Genomic DNA, 12,256 nt, shown 5'->3' with positions numbered 1-12,256 from the left:
CCCCCGACTCAATGCAATAGAGCTGCTGAAATGAGGAATACTTTTCAATCAGTTTTATGTGAGTGCCCTGGATTTTGCCCTGTCTCCATGTTTTTTGGTTGAAACAGTGATTAAATTTCTTCTTGGTGCTGTTTCAAGGGAAGAGTTGTTAGTGGGAAAAACCATTTGGTGCTCAGAGCAGAGTTCCAATACATTTTTTGTCTCTTTTGAATATATATAGAATACATATGTGAATAGAATAGATATTTGATGTAATAAGGGAAAGATGGGTGCTAACAAAATACATTAACAGTTCTAATGCACCCATGAAGGACATTTTTATAGTATTAGGTCTGAGAAATCACACACCTAGCAGTCAGGCTGTGCAGGATGAAATGAAAGTTTAGCTGTCCTCCATCTAATGGGTCTGAGGCTGAAATATTGTTATTAGCTACTGACCCTCCTGTTGTATGAAGCCAGAAAGGGCCATGAGGATGCTGTTTTGGCCACAGGCAAAGTGTTACGGTTTCTTCCAGTTTCTTCTGTGCTGAGCCAACCAAGACACGTCCTTCACAAAGGTAACCTGTTTTCAAGCCTCAAGTCTTGTTCTAACTTCACTCATCATCCTGTCCAAGAGATATGTGTCTGACTGTAATTTGAATCTGTCTAATGCTACCTTCTGGCCACTGGATCTTGTCATGCCACTTGAGTAAAAGGCTCTTTTAAAGTCGCGTGTCTCTGAAGAAGATATATTTGTGTGTAAATAAAGTCGTCACTCAACCTGCTACTTGGAAAGATAAATAGATAGAGAGCATTTAGACTTCATTTTAAGTGTTTTCCTACCTATTGTCTGGGGAAGTTTAGGGTGGATCTCAGGAAAAGGTTCTTCCCCCAGAGGGTGGTTGGGCACTGAACAGGCTCCCCAGGGCAGTGGGCACAGCACCAGGACTGCCAGAGCTCAAGAAGACTTTGGACAGTGCTCTCAGGCAATGGGGGGGTTTTGGGGTTGCCCTGTTTGCCCTGCACAGGAGGAAGAGTTGGACTCAACAGTCCTTGTGGGTCCCTTCCAACTCAGAACATTCCATGATTCTCCTCACGATTTACCATTTTGCCTTCGGTTAAAGTCTCCAGGACAACCGAAGTGCAAAAAAAAAAAAAAAAATTCTGGCTGCAGTGATGTCTCAGCTTTGATACAAATATCTTACCCGAGCAAACAGCAAAGTGTGCATTGCATTGACATGTGCATTAATGAAAAGTGGCTCAACAGCTTTAACGCTTCACATAAATTCAGCTGTTATATGTAACACATGCACACGCATTATGGTAGGGGAGGCAACGTGTTCACGGAGAAGTGTTTTATTTGCAGCAGTAATCTGTCCTAACCCAATCCCTCTCTGCCCATGTGAAGCATCTTCACCAGTTTTGGTTTGATGTGTTGATTTTCAGCAGTTGGGTTGACCACGCCCTGTCCAAGAAATGGGCTTGTTTGGGTGGTGGGTGCACAGATCCATCTTGGCAGTCTGTCTTCCAGCTCAGGTTTGGGGATACTTGGACCTATAACATACAAGGTGAGGGCTTTCTCCTCTTGTCCTGACCTTTCTTTTCTCCTTCCACAGTTTACGAGGTGGTGACAGTGACAGGAGATGTCCGGGGAGCGGGAACAGACGCCAACGTCTTTGTTACTCTCTTTGGAGAACATGGGATTACTCCCAAGACCCACCTGACAAGCAAGTGAGTATCAAGAAGGAAATCTTATCTTTGAGGCCTGTTCTTCAGGGACTATTACTGCATTTTGATGTAGCATAATATCATGCTGATGGATGCAGAGGGAATGAATCTAAAAGGTATTTTGAGATCACCAGGGAAATCTGAATTTTTGCCATTGCATATTTCTTACCCAACCCCTTGCAAACCTGCATTCCCTTCTGTAGGTGGAAATCCGTATTACATAAGGCTCACACTTGCAAGGTGTGGGGATATTTGCTTCTCTTAAAGCTTATTTTAGGACCTCCCAGTTTAGGAGCCGAGAATATTCATTGCTTGTTGGAGTGGGCATGATGGGCTACATTCCCATGCCTAAATCCCACTGAGGTCTCCATGCTAGTCAGGTACAGACATAAATGTCCTTGAATGATTCTGAAGAGTAACTCGGTGAGTTTGAAGTAATCTTGATAGTTAACCACCCACACCCAGCCATAGGAAATCTGAGGCAAGCAGAAATGGAAGAATTTAAACTGACGCCTAATTTAGACTGCTTCCATCCTATCTGCTGTGTGCCTTACTGCCCACTGTTGTGGTTGAACATCACTGTGATGGCCCTGTTCTATTTTCCTCCAGCTGATACCAAAACCATCCTGTGGATGCAATTTCCCACTCCTTAACACCATGCTGAACTTAGTGGAAGCCATATTTTATAATTTAGGAGCCTATTAAGAGACTTTTGACTCTCTAAATTTTTTTTTTTTTTTTTTTAATTTAAGAAGTCAGCATCAGGGCCAGCAGGTGCTCATTTCCCATAAAAGCAAGATGACTTTTAATAAAGTCCCAGCTCTGCATGCACTAATTTCTCCTTAGCCAGGCAACTGCACTAAGATAAAGCAGAAATCCCTTCTTCACAGGGTGTAAGAGAGGCTGTGTGTCTCAGTTTTTTCAGTGTTCTTATTGTCTTGGTTTTCTTGAAAATGTGTTTCAAAGTTATTAATCCTGTGCTAATGTCACACGGTAACTTCACATTTTCTCCATTTCTACAGCACCGACAAGAGGTACCTGCAGCTATTTTAAATTTTACCCTCAAAAGAGCTTCTCTTCCCAGTGAAACAACTCAAACATGAGAGTCTGTAAAGAAAATGATATGGGAATGGTAAAGAAAATACATGAAATTTCAGCCCTGTTTGCCATATTTGAAATTCAGAAATCAGAGCTAGGCAAAGGAGTTTTATCATCCAGAATCCCTTGAAACATCAGGGAGAGCTTCCTGACTGTATATTATTTATCTGTAAAAAATGCTTTGTCTCTATTCTGTGAATTTCATCCAAACCTCCCAAAGAACTTACAAAGTGAAGTTCTGTTTTCCTTGATTTAACAGAGAAGGAAACTGAGGCAAGGAGGTAAAAGAAGATGTGGAACCACAGCAGGTCAGTGACAGAGCTGAGAGCAGCAGCAGCTCTGCTGAGGAAAGAGCTTCTAGAACCCAAACCTGCCTCGTAGCATTTGGCAAAGCCATCAAAGCAACAGCTGCTTTCCAGGGAGTTTTCTTGTGGTCAGCATTTACATTAATAGCCATTTCTCTGGGAGAGTGGACATCTGCTCATGGCTGTGGAAAGAATCCAAATATTAACTTTAAAAACATTATATATATATATATATATATATATATATATATATATACTGAATGCCCTTTAGAGAAGAAATCAAGACATCTCCATAACAGATTTCTCAATCAGCTGTGGCCTTAAACAAGCTACTGATTGTACAGGCACTTTGTTTAATGCCTGGTCTTTCCTCCTGCTCTCACCATTTTCACTTGGTGACAGAAAAAAAAGAGAAAGGACACACAGGGATTATTTGAGGTTGCAGCAGCAGCACTCTGAGCTTCTTCAGACCTGGGTTAGCATTTTGGTCTTGGTCCCTGTTGCTGCAGAGAGCAGATGGCTGAGGTGTTGGTAAGCAAAGATGAAAGGCAAGGGAAAGCAACCTTCTGCAGCTCAGGGCTCCTAAAAGTGGTCCCACAGGAGGTGACCGCTAGAACTGCAACTACAGCTTTCCACAGGGGGTTTCCCCAACATCAGCAAAATTTCTGTGTCTCTAAGCAAAGCCTGGCGCTTTATAGTGCTTCATTGAGGAACAGCGAGAAAAAAGGTAGAAGTGTCTGCAGACAAGCTTATTTGAAAGTCTTGCCTCGTAAATATGAAGCAAACCATGAAGCAGTCAGTTTGACCCCCCAAAACTGGTTGTGCAGATTTGTTAATATGGCAAAAGGATGGAATCTCATGCATCTTTCAAATAAATGTTTACACGAGTTCACCTATGACTGCAAATGCATGACATTTTATGGGAGCTTACATTTCCTCATGTATGACAGGCAGCTAAAATATCATGCATTGCCTAAAGACGGTACTACCATTTCAGCTTCTGGTTAGAATAGGTTTCTCTTACTTCTTTCGTGACTGTGTGCTGGTAGTGAAATCCATGACATTTCAGGTCTTTGTGTTGTGCGCGGTAAAAGGGAAGACATGGAAAACTGGTGAATTATCACGTGTTTCTAACACTGGCCAGCAATAAGGTAACTGTGAGAGGCACGTATCTTTGTCCTAACCTGTCAGGAGGAACATCAGTCCTGGAAGTGGCAGCGCCCAAAATACGCTCACCTAAAGGGGGGCCTACAAGAAAGGGCACGGAGTGAGAGGACAAGGGGGAATTGGCTTTAAGTTTACAGAGAGCAGGGTTAGATTAGGTATTAGGTAGAAATTCTTGGCTATGAAGATGGTGAGGCACTGGCAAAGGTTGCCCGGAGAAGCTGCGGCTGCCCCATCCCTGGCCTGGAGCAACCTGGGCTAGTGGAAGGTGTCCCTGCCCATGGCAGAGGGGTGGAACTGGATGAGCTTTAAGGTCGTTTCCAACCCAAACTGTTCTGTCATTCTGCGATTTACATGGGCAAGGAGGTTCAGTCAGGTAGTTTTTAGGGCCTGGGACTGTCTGTCATTTTGGGGGGATGGTAACAGTGGTGATGGAGGTGGTGGACGGGTGCTGGCAAAGTGCTGCTTGGGCCCAGCAGCTCTTGGCGAAATTCCTCTTCAAACCCAGCTCACGCAATTCTCCAGTTCCCCACCTGCCATCCTGTACCAGCCACAGCTCAGCCAGAAGGTAAAAGCACCACCACAAATGAGTTTCTTTCCACTGGCTCCATCATGGGTGAACAACAAGGCATTCCTGGGTGGCATTTTGGCAGTTTCCAGCATCTTTTCTATAGGCACGAATTGATTCTCTGGCATCCAAGACTGACCAAAGAGTGCTGATCCTCCACAGTATTTTATTTCTCCCTCATGCTCATGTGCTTTCCAACAGGCTGAGGCCAAGGAACAAATGCAAAATTCAGCTGTGAGTGCCACCACCAGCTCATTCACAGCGTTTAGTCCAAATTTATATATTTCTTGCTAGTGTAAATGAAGCCACTTTTCAATGTCAGGCTTACCTGGTCCAGCTTTTGACAACCGCAATTAATATTCATGGTGAGACTTTTCCTTTGAGAAAGAGAAAAAAAAAAAAAAAAAAAAAGGGAAAAAAAAAGACAAGATTTAGCAGCTATGGCACTCTGGAAGAAAGATGAGATAATTGGTGACAGCTGGCTTCTTACTGAATTTGAAGACTATACAATGGAATTTTTTTTTTTTTTTAATTTCTGATGCTGAATACTTTTAATTGGCAGGTCTCTTCTACCTGGTCTTGGCTGGCTATACAGAGCTTTTTCTGTTCCTAATGCCAGCAAGTACATATGACTTGCAGAGTATGTACATGGTGGTCTTTAGAGGATGGTAAGCTTTGTCACTCTGATACAGTTTAAGCCAACCCCAGTTGCAGAAGGTCTGATTTTGTTGTTTAACTGCTCTGGGATAAATAAATAAATAGAGGAAGGAAAGCAGGCTTATTACTCTGAGTAGTTAATATAATAAGTTAGGAAGGGCTAGATAAGTTGGTACAGAAGGTTCTGTTCAGGTTAGGAAGCAAATGAACCCCAAGTGTGTGGGGGGCAGGGATTCTCATGTTCCTGCTCAAGTGCTGCTTCAGAGATGAGCTGCAATGCTTTTCCTTTAATGCCACGGGATGTTTCCTATCTTAAAGCTGTTTATGTATCTAACTGTGCTCTGATTTACACCCGTACAAATCTGCAGCACTTACAGTACGGTCTGAAGACTTAATGATCTGGGACGGCGTTAAGTGACAGCACATTCCCTTCTGAAAAAGAAATTGAGTGGGAATTTTTTTTTCGTTTTTTTTCCTCCCTCTGTTGCTCAGGCTTATTACCTAGCCTGTGTATAGCATTTCAGGAACAAAATACCTGAGGCTGGGCTTAGACAGCAGCCTTGAACAACCCAAATAACAAAAGCCTGTAGAATTGGCCCATGTATAAATTATAATCCAGCTGCACCTACGCAAGTAGCAGCTGGTGGTACAACTACAAGGAAGGTCAAGCCTTTGAGAGAAAAACAGCAAATTGCTTAAAATAGCCAGACTTTTAAGGGAATTCAACTGCTAGACCTAGGTCCCTGCTGATCAAGTGTCCAGCAGCATTTTTTCAGACTGTAAAACGTGCCCAGTTTTCCCCATGGGATGAGTATAAGGTGTCTTCCTTGAAAAAAACTCAACCACCCTGTCTTGCTCGAAATCCTGCTCCTATCCCAACTCATTGATGTGAGTTTTAAAAGTGCATGAGCTCATTCTTGTGAAAAATATAAAAATATTTCTCCTTGGGAATGGGATGCAAATTTTCAACAGAGTAACATTTTCCCCAAAATTTGTCAAAGTCAACGCAATTCGGAATGTAATTTAATATTGGGAAATGATGAGGAAACTTTGCAGTCTTGTCAGTGGCACTGTTTGCTTTGTACACAGTTTCTCCAGAAAACAGCAACCAGCAGCAGACCACAAAGACGTCCCTGCCCATGGCAGGGAGGGTTGGAACAAGATGATCTTTAAGGTGCCTTCCATCCTAGGCCATTCTGTGATACTGTGACAAAGCATAGCTAAGATTACCTAAATTAAACACCCCTGCTTCACTTTTTTTTTTATGCAAATCACACCACCAAAGATGAAAAAATAGTATTAGGATGCTGCTGCTCCTCTCAGTACAAAGTGAAGGAGCACTTACCTGATGTCTGCCATTAAGGCTGTCTAAATCTGTACCTGGAATGCTTATGGATAAGGCAGGGGCTGTTTCAGTGCATCTGTAAAGTTTCAGGGTAAGTTCAGACACAGGCTCCTGTGGATTTGGGCTGGTGTTCGACTCCTGGGTGTGTCATCACACCGCTACACCCCACAGCAGTTCATCTAATCCAATTAAATCCTTTCAAATAGGACTTTTTTTTTTTCACTGACTCTTCTGTGCTTCCTTAAACAGGATTTCTTCTGCTTGTCAGTAATGTCCTCGGTACAGAGACATCCACGGTGACTGTGCTTTTCTGCTGGTTTCTTTTCCATCTGGAGTGTGTTTGGATGTGTGTGCTGCCTCACGTGGTATTTCCAGCCACCCGCTGACTGATGTTGTCAGCTCATGACAGCAGTCTTGGCTAAATATTTGCAGACCAAACTCCCTGGAGTATTTGTTGCTCCAAGAAGGAGGTTAATGATGCTGCTATTGGAGCTCTGTGTTAAGAGTAAATATGGTTTGAACATATGTGGGTTTTTTTGCAGTTAGGCTGTTTGTAAATTTGTACAGGCCAGTGTCCTCTCTCCAGGAGTGATCAATAGTGGATGTGTAGGGAGGAACGGGGGGATGAGGCCAACACATTGTCAGCATTTTTCCGATAGCTTTTGCATCTTCTGGCAAGCTGCCATCTTATCCAGAGGCCTGATAACACAGATTCACCCAGCCTATAATGTACACTGAACAACCTGAGGATGAGCAAAGCTGTCCCTGCTTTCAAGCCAGCATAACAGCAGGGATTGACCAGTGTTCATCCCTGCCACTTTTACAGACGGTGCTGCCTGAGGGATGGAAGGGAAAATCCTACATGAAAACAGGATGTGGAGAGAGCCCATTACAGCAATTGCAAATATATGGGGAGGGAGAAGGCTTCATTTTGTGTTTTGGGGAAGAAATTCCATTTCCTTCCTGTCACACCTTGAATCCTGTGTTCAATTTTGAGCTCCTCATGTCAAGAAAGGGAGGATCTGGAGCAAGTCCAGGGAAAGGCAACAGAGCTGGGAAAGGATCTGGAGAACAAGTCTGAAGAGGAACAGCTGAGGAAGCTGAGGGGGCTCATCCTGGAGAAAAAGAGGCTCAGAGGGGCCTTCTGGCTCTCTCCAACTCCCTGACAGGAGGGGAGAACCAGGTGGGATCTTGTTCCCAGGGAACAAGGGACAGGATGAGAAGAAACAGTCCCAAGCCACACCAGGAGAGGTTTAATTTAATTATTAGGAATAATTTCTTCATGGAAAGGGTTGTCCAGCCCTGGCATTCTGTGAGATGTTAAAACTATGCTGCCTGTCTGCAGTCACCTCCCATGAGCTTTGGTTGAGGTGAACCCAATGGCATTTATTTTTCCCTAAAGAGTGGCAGGCTGTGGGATGTTTTTTGCTGTGTGACCTTCGAAATCATCTCTGATACCCAACTCCTCTTAATGCTGCTAAACCTCAGTGGCAGGACCAGGCAGACCTGTGGGCAGTGTTTCAGGGAGATGCAACCAAGAACTGACTCCTTCTAATGGTTTAATGGAGCATCTTTAAAATTTTGTTCGAACTGACATCCACAATAACACTTTGTGCTTCTGTGCAGCCCTTCATCCACGGTGCTTTTTCTGGCAGTTCTGTGTGTAAAAAGCATTTTCGGGTAAAACATCTAATGGAAAGGCAATTTAAATGACTGTTAAGCAGGGATTCAAAGCTAAATTGGTTTAGGTAACTCCCATCACTGCTGAAGGTTGTTATTTTTATGCCTCTGCTGTGAACAATACCCAGGTATTCCCTCTGTTCCTAAGGGCACAGCTGTATAAAGGGTGCTCTTAGCTGATCAGAAGTGAAGACTATTTTCTACAAATATCCAAAATTTCCATTTCAAATGTGACTTTCATTTAGGTGGTGGGATCTTCTCTTGTTAATTCAGCTTTATTTAAAAAAAAAAATTACTAGTACAAATGTTTATGTACATTTGCATACAAAACTGCATCATTGAGAGTTTTTTACCATCAACACACCAAATAGTAGCAAAACTCTCAAAGCACTGGCTCTGTTGCCTGTGCCCATGGCCTGCAGAAGAGATAGATGCAGGGATTTACAAATACTATGCTTGAATATGCACCAGTTCTTGCGGTGATTTTTAGCAACGTGACTTACCCAACCAGGGGACAAAGTGTTCTGAATCATTGTACATTTGCAGCTCCACGAGCAGTGCAGCCTGCAGGCAATTATTCAACTGAAAGAATTTCATATACTAGTCTTTGACGAAGTTCTTTGGATGTTTCTTACAAAGCAATTGGAAAAAAAAAGCTACAACAGACTATAAAGAAAATAGAGCTGTGGAGGCCAATCAAATATGTGAAATAACAAATCTGAATGAAACATATGTCATCTGTTGCCTTGGCCTGGTATTTCAGATTAATGATGGTGCTCACATGAAATTCAGCAGATCCTTAGACCAACTAAGCTTATGCTCTAAGGTCCCTGAGTTTGAAGCCAGTCAAGCCTGAATATTGGAAATATAATGCTGCAGTTTCCAAGTCAGGTTTTTTCCTGCTTTATTTGTCTCTGGTCTGTGCAAGGCAGTGTGCTGCACTGTTTTGTGTAACGAGCTCCTTACGGTAATCAGGCCGTGAATGTCTTATCCCAGCCCTAGCCTGGACCAGACTCTGACATGGCCCAGCTGTAATTTCCCTTCTTCTCTCACTTTTTTTAGGTTAAATTTCAGTACAGCCACTCATTGTGAGATATTCCCTCACTCACTCTCTCGCCATGTAATTGGCAATACTGAAACATGCTAGAGGGAGGGACTGGATTTTTCCTTTTCTGTGCTGTTGATGCTGCACGTCCATCTCAAGGGAAGAGACTTGTCAAATTCTTCCTACCTTTTGACAGCAAGACTACCCAGGGGTTTGAGCCCTGGACTAAGTCACGTTTTCCAATGCTTCCCCAAGCTATTTCAGGATGCGCAAAGCATCTGCTCAGTGGGCACTTTTCAGGCGCCCTCCAAAAGGAGGTTTCCTCCCCACCATGCATCCCAGCAACTAAAGAAGCCCGGCACAGCGGTGGGACTGTCACAAACCAGCAGCCACTGGTGCACTGAAAGCTTGGGGCTGATTATTCTCACTTAATACTCCTGTGCCATCTCAGTGGCAGTCTGCAGCACTGCATCGATCTCGGGAGCCAATGCAGGGAGAAGCTGCTGTCATTATGATGCTCATTCAAGCCTGACAGACTAATTGCCTCGCACTCACTGGCTGTTTTCTCTCTCCGACAGCCAGGCTGGGGGAGGCTCAGCCGGGTTTAATTGTCTCTCGCAAGGTTAACCATTTTAGCCTTTCCATACTTGGGCAGTGCTCCTGGCATGGTGTCTGAAACAGCAGAATGGAGGAGGAGGAAGTCTGGGCATGGGGGGGTGTGGAGAACACAAAATAACCTGTAAACAAGGCACACGTGACGTGGAGCAAAACTGAACCCCCTTGCTGGAAGTATTAATATTCATTAATTTTCTGAGAACAAGCCTCTTGTCACTGTGGCTTTTTGCTGCTGAAGCGCTGTGGCTTTTTGTTCGTTTTAATATGACTTCTGGATTTTGCTGTGTTTAATCATCCGTGGCTGTGCTTAGCGGCCCAGGTGAAATGGGGGCCCATCAGGGAGGGCAGGTGGGAGAGGCTGCATCCTCAGAGCAAGGATGGGCTTTGCTTTGATGTTATTCATAGCGTTTTTGTGGAAAGAACGAGCTTAGAAAAGGATGGAGGTTGCTCGCCAAGGATCACACCGCAGGCTAGAGGCAGAAAATGGGAATTAAATTCTACATCCCCTGACCTGGGCCAATAGACTTTGTATTGCTTTTCGGCTTGCGCCTGTGAAATACAAACAGCATGCTTAACACTTCACCAAAAAAGTCAAACTACTCCCAGTCCTACAACTGTTTTACTTCGGGTGAGATGCAGATCACAGGAGAAAGTGCTGAAGCAAGTTTCAGTAGTTGTTAAAAGGAACTGATGGGAGATGGACCCAGAAAGCTGGATGTGGTTGGATGCTTTTCACTCTGGCTGAGCTCTGGGCATATCTGTGGCTCCACAGGGAACTTGCTGGGCTGTGGAGCCCCTTTGCTCCACCTCCAGGAGTGGGTCTGCTTGATGCCTGGAGGGTAGGATGGCAGGAGAGGACGTGCCTGGGAGTAGGAAACTGAGGTGGAAAGCTTACTGCATTTCCCCCGAAGCTTCCATCTCAGCTTCTGTAAGGACTCTTAACGGCTGAGAAGGGAAAAAAATCTGTTACATGTCAGTACTTAAAGCATCCAAAACTTCTCACAGGAGAGAGGGTACTAAAAATTAGAGCTTTCCAGTACTAGGAATGACACTTCTTCATCCTTAAGCACTAGCGCTCTGTCAGGCCACCACGTGTGGCTGCTGACAAGGTTGCTGGTTTTTCACTGCAGCTTTTGACGCGTGTGCATTACAGGAGCAGCACGGCCTTCGAGAGGAGCAAAACAGACGTGTTCCGAGTGAAAACCAACAACGTCGGACAAATAAAGAAAATAAGGTACCTGCACAACCACAGCACCCTCTCTGCGAGGTGCTAATCGGATGACAGGCTGTAGAGGTTTTAGCACTGCCATGTTTTATTCATCATTCGTTAACGCGCTCCCATCAAGGTGAAGTTAAGGGGTGGTAAAAGCTTGTTTACTGCCTCAGATTCGAGCTGAAGCGTGAAATCACCTGCGGTATTGCTTATAACTATCCATGCTCCCCACCAAGAATTGCATTTCTGTCATATGCAATCATGGGGAAAAACGTTTAGGACTGGTTTTATGTCCCAGTGGAGGTAAATGGGGTTTGCTATCCTCTTTTGCTGAATTAGTGTCATGTAAATTATGATTATTATGTTTAACCACCATGTGACCGACCACTATAAAATTAAAAATTAGCAAGTAGTGCAAAGAAAGCTGTGAAGAGGTAGTTAAAACAAAGTAAGAGGGAGAAGAGAGCAGAAGGGATAGAGGGTGGGAAGAGAGTCCCTTTTGTTTTAAATATGCAGTGCAAGGTGAATGAATGCATATGTTGAATGAAAGTGGAGGGCTGTGTTTGTTTGTGTGCATCCCCCTGAAGGTAACAGCCCACAGATTCACCTATGACATCTACCCACAAATATATTGTTACTTTTAAAATACCCTGTAAAAGCCTGTGAGTTCTTTGAAACACTTTGGGTAGGCGGCTACAAACAGGCATTCTGTATATAGTTGCTCTAGCCTTGCCTAATATACAATATTCCACGAAATTTACGGCCAGTCTTAATGAAAACACCAAAACCAGGGTTGTTCTTCCCCTAGGATTGAGCACGACAACACTGGACTGAACGCGGGGTGGTTCCTCGACCGCGT

At 44.0% G+C, this 12,256-nt stretch overlaps 1 protein-coding gene across 1 annotated transcript in view; it reads left to right on the top strand.

Annotated features, from left to right (window-relative positions):
- The window catches only part of LOXHD1 (lipoxygenase homology domains 1), a 150,132-nt gene that overhangs the window by 14,662 nt on the left and 123,214 nt on the right, over window positions 1-12,256 (top strand). Inside the window, exons 2-5 of the mRNA XM_027885827.1 lie at window positions 1,596-1,710; window positions 2,730-2,741; window positions 11,338-11,418; window positions 12,206-12,254. Of these exons, the coding sequence (XP_027741628.1) occupies window positions 1,596-1,710; window positions 2,730-2,741; window positions 11,338-11,418; window positions 12,206-12,254 (257 nt within the window). The remainder of the gene's footprint in view (window positions 1-1,595; window positions 1,711-2,729; window positions 2,742-11,337; window positions 11,419-12,205; window positions 12,255-12,256) is intronic.

This window comes from Empidonax traillii, unplaced genomic scaffold, assembly GCF_003031625.1.
Source record: "Empidonax traillii isolate 1590-97213 ecotype Southwest subspecies unplaced genomic scaffold, ASM303162v1 scaffold10:size5872457, whole genome shotgun sequence".
Lineage (NCBI taxonomy): Eukaryota > Metazoa > Chordata > Aves > Passeriformes > Tyrannidae > Empidonax > Empidonax traillii.
Note: the sequence above shows the minus strand (reverse complement) of the source record. Positions and strands in the feature narration are given on the sequence as shown.